Source organism: Asterias amurensis, chromosome 1, assembly GCF_032118995.1.
Source record: "Asterias amurensis chromosome 1, ASM3211899v1".
Lineage (NCBI taxonomy): Eukaryota > Metazoa > Echinodermata > Asteroidea > Forcipulatida > Asteriidae > Asterias > Asterias amurensis.
In genome coordinates, this window is record NC_092648.1 from 24377467 (window position 1) to 24398457 (window position 20991).

Genomic DNA, 20991 nt, shown 5'->3' on the forward strand with positions numbered 1-20991 from the left:
ACTCCGACTTTCTGTTATTCGTAAGTTGCCCCGAAAATTTGCATTAAAACCATAATTATCTCTTTCCTAGACGGGCTAATAAAACTAAAAAATGATAAGTGGCAGATAATTAAAAAACGAAGAACGGATCTCACGTCCATAAAACCAGATGGATAATTTTTACAACGCGCCCATTGCCAGCTACAACTATAGTCGTACACATTTAATTGCCCCTTCTCCTGATGATTTTCGATTAAAAACAGCATCACCTGTCAAAGCTCTTTTAAAATTGTCAAGTGCAATGGACAAAAGTGTTTTATATGTCTAACACATTTCTAAGCATAACTTTTGGACCCACTTTTTCACATGTTTAACCTAAAACATGTTTATATTTGTGTGTGTGTTTAAACCAAAATAAGCAGGTGCCAGAATGATACACATTTAAATATTATTATGTTTCAAAGTGGCCACAACAAATATGTTTAAACTCTTAACGTGCACCGTTTTTACACTGGAGTATTTCTGATCAACAGAGTGAGAGTTCGGGTGTCAATTAGACACTCATTGCTTTAGTCCTTTGGAAAGGCGGATGTCATGTTTGGTCTGTAATACACGTAAGGAACTTTTAAAAAAAATAAAATATTACACTAGTCGCGGCAAGAGAATGGGTTTGCCCCCTTGCTTCTGGCAGTGGCTGATAGGCGGACCCCAGCACACTTTAACTCTTTGCTATTATAAATCGGTACAATAGTTCAAAGACTTGCCTTTGAAATGTTTCTCTTTCCTGTGCCTTGTCCACATTAGTAGATCCGTGAGTTATTTCATCCTTTAAACAATCTCAGCTCATGTGGAGTATACAGCCGGTGCTGCAAGTTACTGCACTCCAAGCTAATTATTCACATAAACCATCTCTGCCCTCACAGGTACCCATTTTACCCCTGTGTGAAGGGAAGCAATGGTTAAGTGTCTTGCTCAAGGACACTAAAGACACAAGTGTCAGGACCGGGATCGAACCCACATCCCGTTGACTTTACTATCAGAACTTGAGTCCGATGATATCGGCATTATTTTATTTATCAAACATAAAAATTATTTCGGTGGAAATCAGGCATTGAAACCTTACGAACCAATTGAAATAAAACAAAGGTTGTACATGCACATTTAAAAAAGAAAGGAAAAAAAAGGCCTATATGGATTGTTAAATAAGTTTAATTACAAGCCATGGGTGAAGATAATGCCGATCGACAGCTTTAAGATTCCATATATGGCAAACACAAAACGTCATTTTTCGGGTGCATTTCACAAGCTTTGGATCCTCGGCCTCTAATTGGCCCTTAAATGGGCAACTGCGCAATCAATGGGCGTGGTTTGTGTGGGTGTCATGAAGAATGAAACCTTTACTGCGACGGTTCAGCTTTTCATATCATCGGAGTGTTCTGTCAACTCAACCGGTAAGTGAACAACTCAGCTTGTAATGCTTTTATCGTCATAGAGTGATAGCAGACAATTGATACAATCGATCGGGTCTGAATTGTACATTATTCGGGGTCAGGAAGGCGGGGAGTGGGGAGGGGGAGTGGTGGTCAATTTGTCTGGCGTTCAAGAATGACTCGAAATACGAGTAGAAATTACACGACCTTGTGGATTCCTTTGTCCCGGTACGCTATCTTCTGCCTGTAAAGGTTTACACATTTGGGATCTGAATCCTGGATCTGTATGTTCTGGTAATATCCCCGCGTCTCTATACCGCACGTCTGTTTCTTGTGTAATTTTACAAACAAATCAAATCTTCAAAATTTTAGTATTGGTTGAGAACATTTTGAGTTTTTTCAGCTGAAGTATTTTTAGCACACAAATTTCTGCAAACAAGGGTGTTTTTCTCTCTCATTGTTCTATTGCAACTTCGATGACCAATTGCGCCCAATTTTTAACAGGTTTGTTATTTTGTGCATATGTTGGGGTAGCCCTACACCAAGTGAGAATACTGGTCTTTGGCAATTGCTAAAGGTGGTGTCCAGTGACTTCAGATTGGAAGTAAAAGGTTTCAACTGACAAGATGCTTCTTTACAATTTTTTTCCGGGCTTCCCTTACTTTTAAACATGTATAACTGTTGTTTTAGGTTTTACTGGGAACACGGCTGGGCAAGATGATTGAACTAACGCGTATCCTGGTTGGGTCTTTGGTACTCCTAGTCATGATCAACGAATCCTATGGTAAGACAGTGTAAACTGTAATCCCCCGGTCAGAACTTCGACCCGGATCCCCGTGGGACCTGATCCGTTTCCGAGTCAGTATGACCCGGATTGTCAAAATGACACAGAAACGTGTCAAGTTGACGCAGAATCCGAGCTGAAGTCCAATTTTTAAAGGCACCGGACTAGTCACACGTTTGGTAATTGAGACCGGAATCCGGATCAGGAGTTTTAGAGTGTGTTCAAAATAATTACTGTACACAAACTCTGAGTGTAATTTTGTTATAGGCTAATAATAATCTCTGAAATTTACGATGGGCCGAGTCAATTAAATGGAAAAGTGGTATATAATATGCATTGTGTCTGCATAAAACCATACATAAACCTAATTTAACAAGCTTGAATGTACAAACGCGCGGCATACACATTATTCTTTATTAATAAAGGCAGTAGACGCTATCGGTAAATACACAAAATAATTGTGAGCATAAAATCTTACTTTGTAACAAGCAATGAGCTGTTGATAGTTATATAACACATTGTTAATGTTAGAAACGGCTCCCTCCAAACTAACGTAGTTTTCGAGAAAGAAGTAATTTTTTACGAATTTGATTTCGAGACCTCAGAATTAGATTCAGATGTCCTTAAATCAAGCATCTGGAAGCACACACAACTTAAGGGTGTTTTTTCTTCCATTATTATCTTGCAACTCCGACGACCAATTGAGTTCAAATTTTCAAATTTTTACAGGTTTGTTATTTTGTGTATAATTTATGTTGAGATACACCAAGTGAGAAGACTGGTCTCTGACAATAACCAAATGTGTCCAGTGTCTAATTTATATTCATCAATACACACAATAATTTATGCAACAACATGCAGATACCATCTATTTCGGTGGACACCTTTTTGCCTCTTAAACAGGAAGGATTACAACATTCGTATTGCATTTGCATTCGCAGGAAGTACAGACCGGGCTTTTATATGCGGGCTTGGAATAAATAAAGAAACAATGCTTCATTTTCAGCCGAGTGTTATGACCGTGATGGCACCGTAAACCCCGATGGCCTCTTCTGCTTTAATAGCGACGAACCATGTTGGTCCAGTTTGGACCCATCTCGTCTGGCAACCATGGACAACCAGTTCTACCTGTTCACTCGTGAACTGACGGGTGAAAACAAGTGCTCGTGCGGCGGGAATGAGCTTTCCTGGGACGATCCCAACACTTTCGGCGATATCTCCAACTCTAGAGAAACAGTTGTGATAATCCACGGTTGGACGAGCAGCAGTGGAAACGAATACGAATCTGCGATGTGCGATGCGTTCATGGAATTGGTATGTAGCCTATATAGGGTGCGTTCGATTAGCTTCCCCGGGTCGACCCCGGTGTGTGGCGTTTTCTTTTTCTAGGACGAACATGTGCAGATAATTACCCACATTCGTCCTGGAAAAAAAAACGCCACACACCGGGGTCGACCCAGGGAAGCTAAACGAACGCACCCTTATTATGCTGTACATAGACTTGTTCCAATAAGTCTTTTGCGTATTAGATTTGAATGTTGTTTGGTAATGGCGTGTGGATCAAAAGTCACCACCTAAGTTTGAATTCCTCAGATTATAGAGACAGTTGCTAAGTCACATGATTAGGATAAGCTTTTGCGTAGAAGTATAAGAGTGGCATGGTGATACCCTGGATGTTGTCCCGCAAGGATTGTTTTATGGGTGTTAACCTATAACACAGTTCTGTCTGAAAGGATGTGTATGGCACAATATGGGTCTGCTCATCTGATGGAGGTTAACCTTGTTTGGAGCGAACTTGGATAAAAAAATAATAATGAAACAATCATCTGGTATATTTGCGAGTATAGTTTGGCGAGCACATGGCTATATGAACGTGAGATAGGTAGGCCTATCACATGAGACTACAACCTCTCTCTAAGATTGATCGTAATTAGCTGATGCAAATCAATCGTAGTTGCTAAGAAAAGTGTGATGTCACAATACAAATCACTAAGGTGATACCTCAAAATTTGTCTTGCGCTGGATTTTATTGCTTGGTGAAATCGGCCCCTGGTCACACAGGCCTCAATAACAAGAACGAAAACGAGAAAGAAAACGAGAACGATAAAAATGCACGCCCTTTAATGGTTGAATGAGCGTGGGTTCTGCATTCAACCAATCGATGGCGTGCATTTTTATCGTTCTCGTTTTCGTTCTCGTTTTCGTTCCCGTTATTGGGGCCTGTGTGACCGGGTCTTTATGTCAAATTAATAAGTAGTCTTTACAGGCTGGTCCAGGTAAGTTTGCCATGATTGCTTCTCCGCTCACTGGAGTTGTTGTTCCCCCTAGGTTTAACACAGTATGTCATTTACAGGGCGACTATAACATCATCATGGTAAATTGGGAGTTGGCGGCCGATAATATAAACTACATTCGGAGTAAGATGGATTCCAGACTAGTCGCAAGGGAACTTGCAGTACTACTGAAGAAGTTGCACGAGCATCCAGGATTAGACCTAGATTACGCAAACGTTCACTTGGTGGGGCACAGCCTTGGTGCCCATTTGGCGGGCTACACTGGCGATTTCTTACAAGGACAGATCGGGCATATCACAGGTAAGGATATATAGACATATAGACTTGACTTCAGTTCTGAGGTTGCATTTTTTTTATCTACATCAGCCACACCCCCTGCGTTCATGCATACGAATTTCAGGAAGATTTTTTTTATGCTAAAGAATGAATTTCATTTCACAGACGCAGTTTCCCAGATCCACTTGCTCCTAATAATTGTTGTACAAGTAAAAAGTATACTGAAATATGTATGATGAAGTACAGTAAAAACAAATAGAACATGTTTATTTTCGGGTGAATTCGATATTACTATACCTCATACATATTCATGACCGAGAGTCGAGTTCTCAGCATCAACATCACATGACCCGATTTATGCCAAAAGACATTTCTGAAAGAATTGTTTCTCGAAAGACGAATGTTGACAAATGATGCTGATTCAAAACATTTGTACATGTCTGGTGGACGTGAGATAGTGTCATAGCAATAATTGTTTATAACACCGTTAACAATTGGCCACTTGTTTTGTTTTTAATGCAAAATAAACCTTAAACGAATGCTTTCATCCAAATAATTTGAAAACAAAATAGCTATTCAAAAATTTAAATCTCAATTTTCAGGTAAAATCGGCCACCCAATATAGTTCAATCAATCAATCAAACGTAATTTGTATAGCGCCTAAATCAAAAGTTTGCTCAAAGTTGGACCTTGCGTATGAAATCAGAAGGAATACTTTGTTTGCTTTTAACTGTTCGATTGTTTAAGTCATATAATGAAGATAATATAATTTACTACATCGAAAGCTGCTGCACTTCTAACCAAGTCAGTTTTTGTTGCCGTTATTTCACGAGTGATAACCAAACAGTTGCATTTTTGACGTGAATTTTAATCTTGTCTTTTTGTTGGTTAATTTAACAAATTCTCATGTACAATCTAATACTGCTGGACTTTGAATTATTTCTATTTATTTTTTTATTTTAAAGATAGTGGACACTCGGTAATTGTCAAATTATTAATCTTCTCACCTTGTATATCTCAACATACGCATAAAATAACAAACCTGTGAAAATTTGAGCTCAATCGGTCGTCGAAGTTGCAAGATAATAATGAAAGAAGAAACACCATTGTCACACGAAGTTGTGTGCTTCAGATGCTTGATTTCGAGACCTCAAAATATTTCAAAATCCGAGATCTCGAAATCAAATTCGTCGAAAATTACGTCTTTATCGAAAACTACGCTACTTCAGTGGGTGAGCCGTTTCTCGCAATGTTTTATTATCATCAACAGCTCCCCGTTACTCGTTACCAAGTTACAGGTTTTATGCTAATAATTATTTTAAGTTATTACCGATAGTGCCTTTAATTGTGTGCAGTTGTAATGTTTTTGAATTTTATTGTGTTAGTGTGTATGTGTGTTTATTATATTTGATATAAATGTTGAGAGACGACGCGTGTTATATACAGCTTCGGATTTAACAATGTTATATCTATCTAATCTATCAAATCTACAGGCCTTGACCCTGCGAGACCAGATTTCAAAGATTATGTGGGAAAGCCGGAGTGCGTTTTGGATAAAACTGATGCCGACTTCGTTGACGTCATCCATTCGGATGGAAGCCTCCACGCGTATGGACTTGAGGAACCGGTAAACCTTGTTTCAACCGCCCCAACCCTTTCATAATATTAATATTTATTCGGGCAAACACATTATTTTACAAGTGCGTGAAGTATACTTATAAACAAATATTTAAAACAAACAAAGTAAAACAACAGCGGGATACCAAGTAGAGCTTTTAAAAACTTAAAAAAAGTAAAAACAAAATTAACTTCGTCGAAAGGCGTATGTCTTCTAAACCCGAGAAATAAAAAAAAAAAACATATAAAAAGGAACATAAGAAAATACAAACCAATTAACAACTAGACTATGAAAGGCCCAACAAGCATAAAAAGGAAAACAGATGAACATAAAGGAGATACTTAAAAAGCCAGACTTAACATCAAAATGAGTTTTGAGCTTTCGACCCCCCCCCCCCCCCCGAAACCCCCAATCAATAACACCAAAATGAGGAATTCGGTTGATGCCCGTGTCCAAGGGAATTCTGTCCGCCGGAGATTCGGTCCCCCGTTAACATTGGAGGAGGAGGATTCAAAAGAGGGCGCTGTAGAAGAAGTTTGTACTAAGTTAAAACTTTGTACAAACTTCTCCTGATAGCGCCCTCTTTTGAATCCTCCTCCTACACCTACGTTAATCCGACCCCTACGTTAGTTTCCAATGAGAAGGACTGAATTTCCGGCAGACAGAATTCCCCGGTACCCGGCACTGATCTCCAGGGGGACAGAATTCCCGCCACAACCACACTCAACGAGAACGACAACGAAACCGATAAAAATGCAAGCACTCGATTGGTTGAAATGCTCCACGCAGAATACGTCCACGCTCATTCAACCAATCGAGGGCGTGCATTTTTATCGTTCTCGTTTTCGTTCTCGTTATCGGGGCCTGTGTGACCGGACCTCTAATCAATGTTCCTTCTTTTTACAGTTGGGTCACCAAGACTTTTATCCGAACGAAGGAACCTTTATGCAACCAAAGTGTTGGTGGAAGGTCGCTTGCAGTCACATGCGGGCATATGACTTCTACTTATCCAGCATAAAGAACTTCGACATTCAGCCCGGCCAAACCTGTTCCTTCGTCACTGAAGCGTGCAGCGGGACGACGTGCAGCGGTACATGTCCCCGGATGGGCATCCATGCTGAGAAAGGAGACGGCTGTGGAAGTTTTCGCATCACGATGACATCAAGCAACTGCGGGTGTGCATACATTGTCTAGGAGACGTTTGGATGGGTTATTAACAACAACAAAAAGAGGAAGAAAAACCCAAGTATGCCTACACTTTGCCTCTGCCCTTACTACCAAATTTAATTATCCTCTAAAGTACATTGAGCTTATTTTGGTGATGGTATTTTACTGAGAATTTAATTATATTAGAGGATTGAAATAAAGTTTGTTAGGACGCACACTTATTACATTAATGTGGGTGAATTTTTTGGGGTTAAATAAAGTTCAGCAATTAAGTGAAAATTCAGAAATAGGCAATGATGGGCAAATTCATCAAAAAACAAATACATTGCCCTATTTGCTTCTGGTAAACGGTGGATGAGTCAGTTTAAATAAAGGGGTGGGCGTGACCTATAGTGGGATTGCGTCCTTACCATCTCTCTCAATGTAAAAGTGAAAACTACTCGTTTTGTCCGCCATACCACCGTTGCAAAAAGCCATAATGACATACAAATATTTTGAGAGTGAACAACGGGTACTTTTAACTCAATTTAGAGAGAAAGTTCATACCACTTTCACGAAGAGGAGTGGTGCCGATTTCACTCTCAAAAAAGCGAAACTGACACAACTCGGAAGAGAGTGAAATTGTTCACTCTTTTACCTACGGACATAATACTAGTTTACATTAAAACAGAAACTACAGGTGCGAATGAATCTGCATGCCATTATACACAAGTAAATGTTTTCAGTAAAGGAAACGTTATCATTATTATAGATCTGTCCATGACATTTTGAAAAGATCAAGCATAGCGAAAATTATGTCAAATTTTTGACCGTGATACACTTTATAATCGACTTGGAAATCGAAAATTCAACAAGTCAACAATTTTACGATCTGTCTGTTCAACGCTAGGTGGCAGCAGACCAAAATAATTGTCATAGACCCGTCGAAATACCCATTGCGCAATGAGGTACATGCTGGTCTAGATAGGGACCAAGCTTGATAGCTAGCTAGACCAGCATGCACCTTATTTCACGGCTAAGACGCGTGTACAGAGAATTTGCGAAACGTTCTATGTTTACGTCGCTGGACATGTTCACATTTCCGCTGGTAAGTCTGCTGCCATCAAGTCCCCCCCCCCCACCCCCCATTGAAATTGTTCTTCTTAGAACACGACTTTTAAGAAGGATGAAATTATTTTACTACGTGGTTTTATTTGGCACTAACAGTGATTAAAAAAAGGAATGCGAAATAGTAACAACTACAATTGTACGAGTCAGTTATTGAGCAATCCTGTCTAGAATCCTAAATTGTACGCCTTTTAGCAAAAATAGGTTTTAAGCCAAAGTGCAAAGGATAAGATTTAACAAATTGTGTTGACTTATAAAAAAAAACTAACCTAAACAAACTGATTTATTTCTTTATTAGCCAACTTTCACAGTTTGCAATTTTGTTAAGGTTTATTTTATTCAAAAACCACAAATCGGGTCCAAAATGCCAAATTAAAAGACACCTTACATCAGAACACCTGATATTGCCCTACGCAAAGCATAGCAAACGCCAACTTCGCTTGAAATTCCTTTAAAAATATATTCAGCCCGTTGTAATATACAATGACGTAGTTGTTCAGACTAACCACACTCTCGTACTTTGGTGTCCATTCGACAATTTTGTAGTTCCATTCAAAGTTTGGTTATTCTATTTTACCCTGGTTTTAGCTAGTATATAGTCACTAAACTACAATTAAAGAAATACTTGTTGCCTACATGTAATTATATTTAGCTCCACTCCTAAGATCAACAAAACAAACTATTTTTTTGTTTAGTCTTGCGCATTATTTTCGGTATATGAGGTGTTGTGACGTATGGAACTATAATATGAGAACAGAGTGCGTTCCTTCTAGGCCTATTTCTGATAACAGTGCGGAGTGGTATCCATTGAGTTTGGTTGCAGTTTGCTCACAGGGGGCCTTCATTTCCCACTGGTACTTCGTGCAACTTGGTAAGGTTGAAGGAGTTGTTGGGGATCTGGTGAGTTTATTATCTAAATCATAAATGGATGTTATTTTACTTGTCATTGTCTTAAAATAAATTGGCTTGCCTTTACAATACTTTGTAATGTTAACATCCATATGTTCCAATTACAGCTTGGCGTAGTGAACATAGTAATTGCTTGCCACTTTTGTGTTAGGCAAGATAGTTGACTTTCTTTGACGCAGTTTCTCATAAACATATAATGAGCTTTCATAAAAGATTATGGGACTCTGTTTTACAACTTGGATTGTAATTGATTAAATTTGTGTAGCTTTACTTAATTTAAATGAGTATACTGTCTAAAATATGGTTGTTCTGATTTTCGTTAACAAAATTGTCTGTGTTTGCTTTTTGTTCATCATAACTCGTCCGAATGATATGAAATTGTAATAACCGAGAGTCGAACAAATTAATTAAATAAATTAAATCAACAATCAAGAATTTTTGTAAGTTTCATCGATCCCTTCTGAATGAATACTCCAACCCTTGACATGGTGAAACACACTAGCTCGACTCACAAGCGAACCCTGCCTCTTTTCGATAAGTGTATTGGGTTCTTTTATATGCGTTACGCAACACACGGGACCAACGGCTTTACGTCCCATCCGAAGGACGAAGCAATAGTTGAGTGTCTTGCCTAAGCAAACAAGTGTCCAGACTGGGGATTCGAACCCATACTCTGCTGATCAGAAACACCAGAGTTTGAACTCGGTGCTCTTATTCGCTCGGCCACGACACTTCCACGCATGCAAAAATACTAAGAGAGGCGTATAGAAGTACCCTGTCCTTCTTCTGTCATTTTTCTTTAGAAATCCCTTGTGGGGTATTGTCCACTTTCGATTTACTTGTGGGATACCAATGTTCGCTTTGTTGAGGTACCCCACAAATAGGCATTATGTGAGTAGGGTATGGAGTGTAAATATGCCTCCAATGTCCTTCTTTTGCTAGACTTGACTCAAGTCCCAATCCCGTGCCATCCCCAGAAAACTACTGCTTTGTGATGCTCTGCATTCCAAAACCTGTTCCGCTTGCGGGACAGGGACTTGACGATGTCGCAGTCGCCTGATATGTAAATGTAATCACTTATGAATATGTAACATTGTTACGTGTTACGTTTTGACCAATCAAACGCACCCAAAAAGAAGACTAGTTCATTTGTCACTTGTGGGTTAAGTACTTAGTTGATGATTGAATTACATTTTTTAATAACAAATTAATTATAAAAAAGAAAGCACTTAATGTTCATTTGAATTTTAAGTAATACGTTGTAACATACATTGGGGTCGGTTTTGTTTGCAAAATTTGAATTTTGGGAAGTGCAATTAAACGACTTATGACACCGACACCCCCTTGCCTGCTAATGAGTTTACCCGCCCCACGTGCGTGTCACGACTGGGGATTCGAACCCATACTCTGCTGATCAGAAACACCAGAGTTTGAACTCGGTGCTCTTATTCGCTCGGCCACGACACTTCCACGCATGCAAAAATACTAAGAGAGGCGTATAGAAGTACCCTGTCCTTCTTCTGTCATTTTTCTTTAGAAATCCCTTGTGGGGTATTGTCCACTTTCATTTTACTTGTGGGATACCAATGTTCGCTTTGTTGAGGTACCCCACAAATAGGCATTATGTGAGTAGGGTATGGAGTGTAAATATGCCTCCAATGTCCTTCTTTTGCTAGTCCTAACATTTTGTTAACAGCTCCCATGGGATTTGCTCACATTTTCCAACCTGAACCCTTTAATTGTTCGGTCATTGTCCTCTTTTGTTTTATGGATTAGTTTGAACTATAACCACCGATCTGGGGACCTCTTCTTTTTCCTCTTTTGTTTTTTCAGTATGGTGTTTGTTTTTGCACATGAAGAGATTTCCCCCATCATCTTCCTGAGGAAGTTACAAACAGAACTTGGCCTTGTATTTTCAAACAAACACTTCCTGGACGCGAGACTGGTACCGAGTAGAAGGTTGAAGTATTACACCCCCCCCCCCCCCTCTTTATGATGGGTTGACTGTTTGAATAACCAATATTGTAGGAAGGGATGGTGGGGAAATGCAAAAAGTACAAGTATGCAGTACTACCAGACTTGATGACAGGAAACAGGGTTGGACTACTGATGTTTTTTAAAATATTTTTTTTCATTCTACACAAGACATGGTCTGTATTAACGTCATTACTTTGAAAGCCTTGAACCCTTGCTCTATATTTGAACAAATACGATACTTCATAAGCAACAACAACCCTTCCACCAAAAGACGCCGTAAAAGGACGCCCTCTTTCGGTGCTCCGACAATGCCGACATTCTCGTCAAGTTTCTGTCGTAACAAAATGGTGCCCAAAATCACAGCCATTAAACAAATGCAATAGAAAAGGACCACGAAAATATCAAGACGATCAGAAACATAGTACGAAAATTAGCACCAAGATCCGTTTTTTTCGCGGGCCGTTATAGGCATGGCAGTGGTGAGGTCTGTCTATTTGAAGGCCATTAAAGATCCTTACTTGAACTTATTTGCACTGTTTTCGAACTTTTGGGGTGAGTGCAGATTTTATACCAAGATATATGTAGTGTTAATTTTGTCCATATTTTATTTTTCTCTCTCACCCTTGGAGCACACTGATGAGCGTCTCATGCGCCTATCTCTTTTTCCTCTTTTAAACTCACAGGAGGCGCTGGTTTGGTTTATTTTTGGTTCCCCTTTTCTCCACTATTTTTGTCTGTTGTTGTCTCAGACTTTTTCCCAAATGACGAGCGTGAGTTTTGTCTGTTTCGTGTCTAGGAGCTTTGGGGTCGGGTTTGTTTGCTGCAAAACCCCGGGGTAGCATGTCGTGCGGAAAGAGGAAGACCAAAATCCAGATTGACCCTATCTAGGCCCTATGGTGTTTCCTTTACAAAAGTCTTCTTCACAAAACAGAAAGCGTATTGTTCGTATAGTGATAACACGTACTTTTTGTCCCTCCGTTGTTATTGACGTTCTGTTTCACCATGCAATCTTTCGATACCCTCGATAAATTTCCAACCAGGCAAAATGTGTATTTTTATTATTTTCCTCAAGTCAAAGAACTTTTCTGTGTAGAGTTCGCTTAAGAAGATATTTGTTAAGGAAACACCATAAGCACACAAACATGCTCGTTCCGGCCGGGGCAACATGCCAATATGGCAAGATGTATAGGACTACTTTTAATTTCTGATTGCGCCAAAACCATAACCATATAACTTCCTTCATCGAAACACTATTTATGATGTAATGTTTTCTTATTCTCCCTGAAACTTTTGAAATGTTGTGAAACAGATTTGAAGTTTTACGTGTTCTTAGACCTTATAATGAAAATGCTACTTTTTCTGGTAATGATGAGGTCATCGAAGACGTCATAACATAAAGTTTAAAGGCACTGGACACTATTGGTATTTACTCATTATAATTATTAATATAAAACCTTAATTGGTAACAAGTAATGGGGAGCTGTTGATAGTTTAAAACATTGTCAGAAACGGCTCCATCTGCATTAACATAGTTTCGAGAAAGAAGTAATTTTCCACGAATTTGATTTCGAGACCCCAGATTTAGAAATTGAGGTGTCTGAATTAAGCATCTGAAAGCACACAACTTCGTGTGACAAGGGTGTTTTTTCTTTCATTAATATCTCGCAACTTCGACGATCGATTGAGCTCAAACTTGTACAGGTTTGTTATTTTATGCATATGTTGAGATACACCAAGTGAGAAGACTGATCTTAGACAATTACCAAAGTGTCCAATGTCTTTAACAAATATGTATATATATTTATATCTAGAGAACAATAAACGATAGACCTACAAAATATTTGCACCATGAAAGCTCTTGATGCATGCATAGTACAAACTTTACAATCACCTCTACTTTCGGCCGAAACCGGACGTTGAAATACATGTATGCATGGATGTATGTATAAATTGAAACACCTATACTAAATATCCGTAACCTACGCCATCTTGGATAAAAAGTGCGCATCGAAAAGTTCCCGGCCTTTAGACTTGCCATTTTTTCTATGATGTCTTAGATCAGATTGTATTACTCCTTTGAATGCTAATACTTATCACATCCTCATGTTAAAGCCGTTTTTGCATAAATCACCAAGCTAGATGCAACTCCTATGGCCGTCTGGTAATCAGTGGAGCCATCTTGCGTAAAGTGGCGCGGCTTACAGTGAATGGAAAGAAGCAGACCTTTGAAGATCCCTTACTTTCCTCAAAAATGTTTCTATGAAGCAAAGAGCACATCACCAGTCTTCATTTGTTGTTTGTTAATGGACAGAAATACTTGGTTCTTAATGTGCACTTAGTTCTTCAGCCTGTGTAAGTAATAGTAATAATAGTAATAACTATATAGCGCATTTCATAATAATGCACTTTACTTGTGCCCTGGTCATTTTGGCCAGTAACTTCCCTTTAATTCTTCTCAGCTCCCTGAAAGCCCTGAGCTGCCGGGTTGCTCCAGGGGCTTTTTCGTACACAATATCAACCTCTACCTTATCAGGTGCCCATTTATACCCCTGGGTGAAGAATAGTAAATCATTTTGCTCAAGGACAAAAGTTCACGACCATCACGACCGGGATGTGAACCGTCACTCCGATGATCCTAACCACCAGAACTTTAAGGCGAAGTTCTAAACCACTCGTCCATGACACTTTACAGTAGGGCTGAACCTTCAATATGCTTCGTTACTAAGCTTCAATAATCCAATTCATTGTTTAATTAATTACCTGTAATCATCGACATATCTGTATCATTACTGAGTCAGTATGAAATAAATGTTGTTGTTGTTGTAGTTGTAGTTGTTGTTGTTGTTGCTGTTGCTTTTGCTGTTGCTGTTGCTGCTGCAGTATGAAATAAATGTTGTGGTTGTTGTTGTTGTTGTTGTTGTTGTTGTTGTTGTTGCTGTTGCTGCTGCTGCCGCTGCCGCTGCCGCTGCCGCTGCCGTTGCCGTTTGCCGTTGTTGTTGTTGTTGTTGTTGTTGTTGTTGTTGTTGTTGTTGTTGCTGCTGCTGCTGCTGCTGCTGCTGCTGTTGTTGTTGTTGTTGTTTTTAGGCTAATGTGACGTCGTGATTTTGAGGCACTTCACTGCTTCAATTATGCAGGCATATCAAACTATATTGTCATGTGTTGTTCCAGGTTTTACTGGTATCAAGGCTGGACAAGATGATTGAACTAACACGTATCCTGATTGGGTCGCTGGTACTCCTACTCATGGTCAACGAATCCTACCAGAGTAAGACAGTGAACTGTATTTCCAAATAATTACTCATATAATAACTGTGAGGAATTTTGCTAATTTGAAATTCTAATTCCACAATCCTGTAATCCGGGATACAGCTCGCCATGTGTTCTGAGAAGGGCGTTCTTCATGTATGCAAGGATGTGGAATATCTATACTAAATAAATCTGTAACCTACGCCATATTGGATAAGAGGCACGCCATCAAAAAGCTCTCGGACTTAGACTTATTTATTTTTATTTTTTTGTGATTCTTATTTGTTTTTCTTCGATCAGTTATACGATTTTCATTTTGCCCATTTCTCATTATGCCCCTCATAATGAAGACATTGCGTTATATCATGCCCCTCATCCTACCTGACTCCTTTGATTCAATTGAGTCATGTTTCATTAGAAGAAATAACATTGTGATTCGCACTACTTAATGTTCTTTCTTTATTATGATACATTTCTAGCCACATGTTATAACAGTCGGGGCGTCCGCGATACCGATGGCCGCTTTTGCTTTGATACCAGCCTGTCTTGTTGGTCCAGGCCTGGGTCCAAGTTGAAGCCAGCTCACCTGTCAGACATAAACAACGAGTTCCAGCTGTTCACCCGTCAGGATAATAGTGACAAACGCTGCACACATTACCAACAGTTAACCTGGGACAACCCCAACACATTCGATGGTTTCCACAGCTACAAGAAAACAATTGTTATAATCCCTGGCTGGCGAACGCGCGTTCGGGACGACTACATCCTGCCACTCTGTCGTTCGTTCATGAAATTGGTATGTATAACTTTTGTGTCTAGATACCCTCCGCAGCGTTCTCATTGGTTGTTCGAGTGATGTATGAAGTGCGTTTTGGCGACCCCAACCAAGCCCAACCGAGAAACGAGTCGGTTACCGTTTGGTTTGAACAACCTCGCCATCGCGGTTTAAACGCGAAAACGCTCAACCGATGACTAAACAGTTTCTGGTTTCGGGTCGCCAATACGCACTATATACAAATACCCTTTCGCACTCCATTGCTCAAGCGCTTACTGTTGATTGGGGTGCATGCTGGCCTAGCTAGCGATCAAACTTGATCATTTATAGCTTAACCACAGTGCATCTCATTCCACGTCTAACGTGCTCGTAACGAGTATTGACGATAATATGTGCGTAAATCCGGGGTGGGGATATTGAGGATTGCATCAGTCACACTTCGTATTACATACGGCAGGCCGCGTATTTTTTGCCCAGGACAGATGAGGCCACTTACCATTTAATGGGCGCATGCTAAGTGGCCTCATCTCATCTGGGGAAAAAATACGCCAGCAGGCCAAATCTTATAACACTAATAAAACAATACTGTCACATTATACAGGGCAATTACAACATCATCATGGTGAGTTGGCCATCGTCCCGATGGGAATTTATTCAGTTACACGAGAGTGTGATGGATATCGTACTGGTTGCAAAGGAACTTGCCTTACTGCTGGAGGAGTTGCACGAGCATCGAGGTTTACAGTACGAAGACGTCCACATGTTGGGGCACAGCCTTGGTGCCCATCTGGCAGGGTACACTGGCATGTTCTTAAACGGACAGATCGGGCGTATTTCAGGTATACAGCTAGACTTGAGTTAAAATCTAGCTGAGATCGCGATGGTTTTAGCTGAATCGGACAGGCAACCCCAGCCCGGCACCTCGCGCGATTTGCGTACTAACACATTATGGATTGACGATAAAAACTATTAAAACATTCAATATATTTCGATACTTTCAAATCACACTTCCAGTGGGTTACGATCAGGCAAAGCAATCTGGGAAAGAAAAACACATGGCTAGGCAAGGTTATACACCGATGGGAACGAGGTTGATATGATTATCTATGGTGAGAACTATTATGTGCCTTTTTTTTTCTTTTCTTTTTTAATTTCGGGTCAAATTGATCGGCCAACCAAAAATTTTACACATAGCAATTATTATTTGGCTCTTTATAATTGTGTGTTTACCCTATACAGGCCTCGACCCTGCGAGACCTTTTTTCCGGGAGTACCTCGGCACTTCAGATTGCCATTTGGATAGAACTGACGCTGACTTTGTTGATGTCATCCATACGGATGGACCCATCCATGCGTTAGGACTTTATGAACCGGTAAGTTTTTGTTTAGCCCGAAAATTAGCCTCAAAAGAAGATGTGTTCGGCTGAAGCTAGAGCCCCTAATTAAAAAGCAATTGGCATATTGTGCACCCAATCTTTGTGTTAAATTAATGATATGAATGAATATCTCTGACGACACAGGTGGGTCACCAAGACTTTTATCCTAACCATGGCGACCTCGACCAACCAGGCTGTTTTTTGAAAATCGAATGCAGTCACCTGCGAGCAATTGACTACTACTTATCCAGCATGAAGAACTTCCACATTCGGCCCGGTCGAACCTGTTCCTTCGACACCCTGACTCGGATGTGGCCGCCCCGTTGCAGCGGGACATGCCCCCGGATGGGCATCCATGCAGAGAAAGGAGACGGCTCTGGAAGATTCTTCATCAGGATGAATTCCAACAACTGCGGACGCCCCTTCATCAAGTGGCCGGTTGGATAGGTTACGTTTTGATATATAAGTTGTCTTTTTTTCTCGTATAGAGACCTACTCAGAACTCGGTTGAGTATCTTTGTTTGATCAGCAATCGTAAACGTTTCTATTATTCTGCAAGTTTGATACACAGATATTGTTTAAAGGCAGTGGACACTATTGATAACTATTCAAAATAATTGTTAGCATAAAACTTGTTAACGAGTAATGGGGAGAGGTTGATGGTATAAAACATTATGAGAAACGGCTCCCTCTGAAGTGACGTAATTTTGGAGAAAGACGTAATTGTCCACGAAATGATTTCGAGACCTCAGATTCTGAAATTGAGGTCTCGAAATTAATCAAGCATCTGAATGCACACAACTTCGTGTGACAAGTGTGTTTTTTTTCTTTCATTGTTATTTTGCAACTTTGACCACCGATTGAGATCAAATTTTCACAGGTTTGTTATTTTATGCATGTGTTGAGATACAGCAAGTCAGAAGACTGGTCTTTGACAATTACCCACAGTGTCCAGTGTCTTTAAAGGTTTTGTGTACTTTTTGCACGACACAAAACATAATGTCCGCAGGTTTACATTTTGTTTACACAGTTTGAAGATAATGATGGTCAAAATATACCCGCTTAAAATAATTCTTGCTGAGGTGCTGTAGTTTCTGAGAAATGAGTAAAACAATGTCACAAAAGTAATGTTCGTCTCGGGAGACGAACATCATTCTAATTTGTACAACGTATTTACCAGTAGTGTCATAACGATAGTCTCCTGAAAACATCACTCCCTGATTTTCACCTTTTTTCTCTAAAGAACTTGACGAGACAAGAAGCTGAAACATCTACAGGTAAGTTATATTACATACATCTACCATGAGTTTAGGGATTCCTGTCATGTTCAAAAACCTACAAAAGGAACCGACACCCTTTCAAACTCTTAGCCTATATTATTTACTCTAATATAATATAACTTTGACAATATTTAGCGGCATGTTAATTGGCTTGTTACTTTACATATTTAGTCTTAAGCGCATTTGTCCTATAGAAGGGGGTGGGAGTGTCTGGTATAGTTTAAATAAATAAACGATAGGGTGAAATAGTGTGTTTAACAACGCAAACATAATTGCATTAATATGAGTAGATGGTCTTGGATTAAATTACATTTCGATCATCGGGGGAATATGTGTTTAAATGGAGGGCAAATTTGGTAGTAAACGGAGGACTCATACGGCAAACTATGCACACACTTCTTCTGTAAGCGCCCTCTTTTTAATTGTCTACCTCCGTTAAGCCCGGTTCATACTTCAATTCAATTTTCAATTCAATTCAACGAACATTTATTTCCACAAAGGGTAATCACTTAATAAGAAAACAAAACAATAGATACAATAAAACTAATACGTGGAGGCATAACCCAGGAAGCCGAAGCTTATAAACGGAATGCCTTAAACAAACAAAAACAGACTTAAGTAAACAATAAAGAACAAGCAAAAAAAATAAATACAAAAGACAAAACAAAACAAAACAATGAAACAAAACCAGACAAACAAACGGAGTGGACATAAACTGTAGTAGAAATCAGACTGACCTATGCAAAATTACGACACGGTTAATAAAAGACGTACCAAGCAAAATAAAGCACATTTAAACCAAGACAAAAAACAAATGTACTTGTAAACTATGCTATATACTGGGAGATAAGATGGTTTTTGAAAGCGGTTTTAAATCGGCCAACAGAGGACTTTGATCTTTCTATAGACGAGGTCCATAGAAACGAAGTGTGTTAATTAATTACCTCCTGCGAATGCGATACGAATGTTGACGTCACAAATTCGCAACGAATAATTCGCAGCAGTTCAACTTTGTTCAACTCAGGGTTGTGACGTCAAATACGTCAGATTTCCATAAGACACCAGCACGTTAAAGGCACTGGACACTATTAGTAACTACTCAAAATAATTGTTAACAACAAAACTTGCGGTAACGAGCAATGGAGAGCTGTTGATTCTTTTAGAAACGGCTCCCTTCTGAAGATACAGTTTTTGAGAAAGAAGTTATTTCTCACTCAAAAATAGAGAAGTTCAGGCCTGAAGCATTTAAATAAGCATTTTAAAGCACACAAATTTTTGCAACAATGGCGTTTGTTCTTTCACTATTCTCTTGCAACTTCGATGATCAATATTGAGTCAAATTTTGGCAGATTTGTTTTAATGCATGTGTTTGGATACACCAAGTGAGAATACTGGTCTTTGACAATAACTAAACGCCAGTGCCTATAAACCGGAGATTTTTGGTTCAAATTACACTCTGTCAATTTGTTTTTGTTAACTTCGAAGTTATTTAAAAACAAAACTTGTAATGCATGAATTTGTCTCCCCCTGACAGTTGTTATCATGGCACCTTCAAGAGTATGACGCAAGAAAACATTAAACAAAAGAAAAGACAATAATAGGCAGTATTGAATTGAGTTTTAAAGGTTTCTTTTAAGCTTGTATTATAATGATGCAAAATGTATAATGAATTCCACAAACAAGTAGCATACGCCCTCTAACACCAACTTTCTTTAGTGGGAACGAGGCTCAAGGACGTTTTGAGAATCTCGATGATCGTAAACCAGGCAGAGGGGAATGAATGAAGAACAAATGTATCCAGGGGCTAAACCATTGAGGGCCCGAAAAGTAAAAACTAATTTTTTCAAAGAAATTCAATCTCGAATTATAGGAATCAGGTTAACAGATTTTACTAAACAACACAATGCCTTGCAACGGTCGAGTTGGTCTTTGAAAAGCGTTCTGTAACCGTTTGTTATAAAATGCATATTCTCCAGAAGACGATCAGAGCATACTGATCGAAACGTCGAGTTAAACCAACGGTTCTTTTCAGAACCACCCCAACTCATTTAGAGATTATTACATGGTGTTACCGCAAACTCCTCTATATCTTATCTCCACCATGCAAAGTTTCAAATCCTACTTAAAATGCATATTGTTAGAAAGATATTGTAAAAGTAGGTTACAATGATCTACACAAATATGCCCCGAAATTGCGTGGATTTCTATTTACCTTGTCGACTAACACGGTCGGTCATTTATGGGAGTCAACATTTTGACTCCCATAAATGGTCGACCGTGATAGTTCGCGACGTAAAAGGAAAACCGTGCAATTTTGAGTGATACTTGTGTGGATCAGTATATTCTACTTTTACAACTGTTACATCTTTCCAACCATATGCATTTTATAACAAACGGTTTTAAACGCTTTTAATAGACCAACTCGTCCGATCCAAGGCAACGTGTTCCTCTAATTTGTCACAAGAAGTATCACATCGTTTTGTACCCAGTAACACTCGATTTTAAAAATAAATCACACATGTTTTAACAAGCTGTATACCAAGGACTGCTCTTTGAGTTCCGATTCTTGTTTAAGAGTGTTGTTTGATCATCTTATGAAGCGACGTCCTAATTTGTACACGAAAGCGCAGCAAGGACCCAATCCGTAAGATAAACCGGATCCATGTTGGTTAAATTCCCCACTCGGTTTCACTAGACAGTATAGAAACTCACGGTCTAAATGCATCTCGAGGAAATGTCTCTGAACCTTCCTATTGTCCATGTACTTAACATT

General features: G+C 39.3%; 1 protein-coding gene across 1 annotated transcript; it reads left to right on the plus strand.

Moving 5' to 3' along the window:
- Window positions 1-1400: 1400 nt before the first annotated feature.
- On the plus strand, window positions 1401-20754 carry LOC139940446 (uncharacterized). Its single transcript, XM_071936741.1, has 12 exons — window positions 1401-1430; window positions 2100-2193; window positions 3200-3507; window positions 4547-4787; window positions 6257-6390; window positions 7288-7569; window positions 9301-9555; window positions 14710-14806; window positions 15267-15583; window positions 16164-16401; window positions 16802-16935; window positions 17083-20754. The coding sequence occupies exons 2-12, from the start codon at window positions 2127-2129 to the stop codon at window positions 17383-17385; spliced, it is 2376 nt and encodes a 791-aa protein (XP_071792842.1). The 5' UTR covers window positions 1401-1430; window positions 2100-2126; the 3' UTR covers window positions 17386-20754.
- Window positions 20755-20991: the final 237 nt, after the last annotated feature.

Coding starts and splice junctions, on each gene's coding strand:
- LOC139940446 (XM_071936741.1), top strand. CDS start 2,127: ATGATTGAACTAACGCGTATCCTGGTTGGGTCTTTGGTACTCCTAGTC. Junction 2,194..3,199: donor CATGATCAACGAATCCTATG/GTAAGACAGTGT, acceptor CTTCATTTTCAG/CCGAGTGTTATGACCGTGAT. Junction 16,402..16,801: donor ACAGATCGGGCGTATTTCAG/GTATACAGCTAG, acceptor TACCCTATACAG/GCCTCGACCCTGCGAGACCT.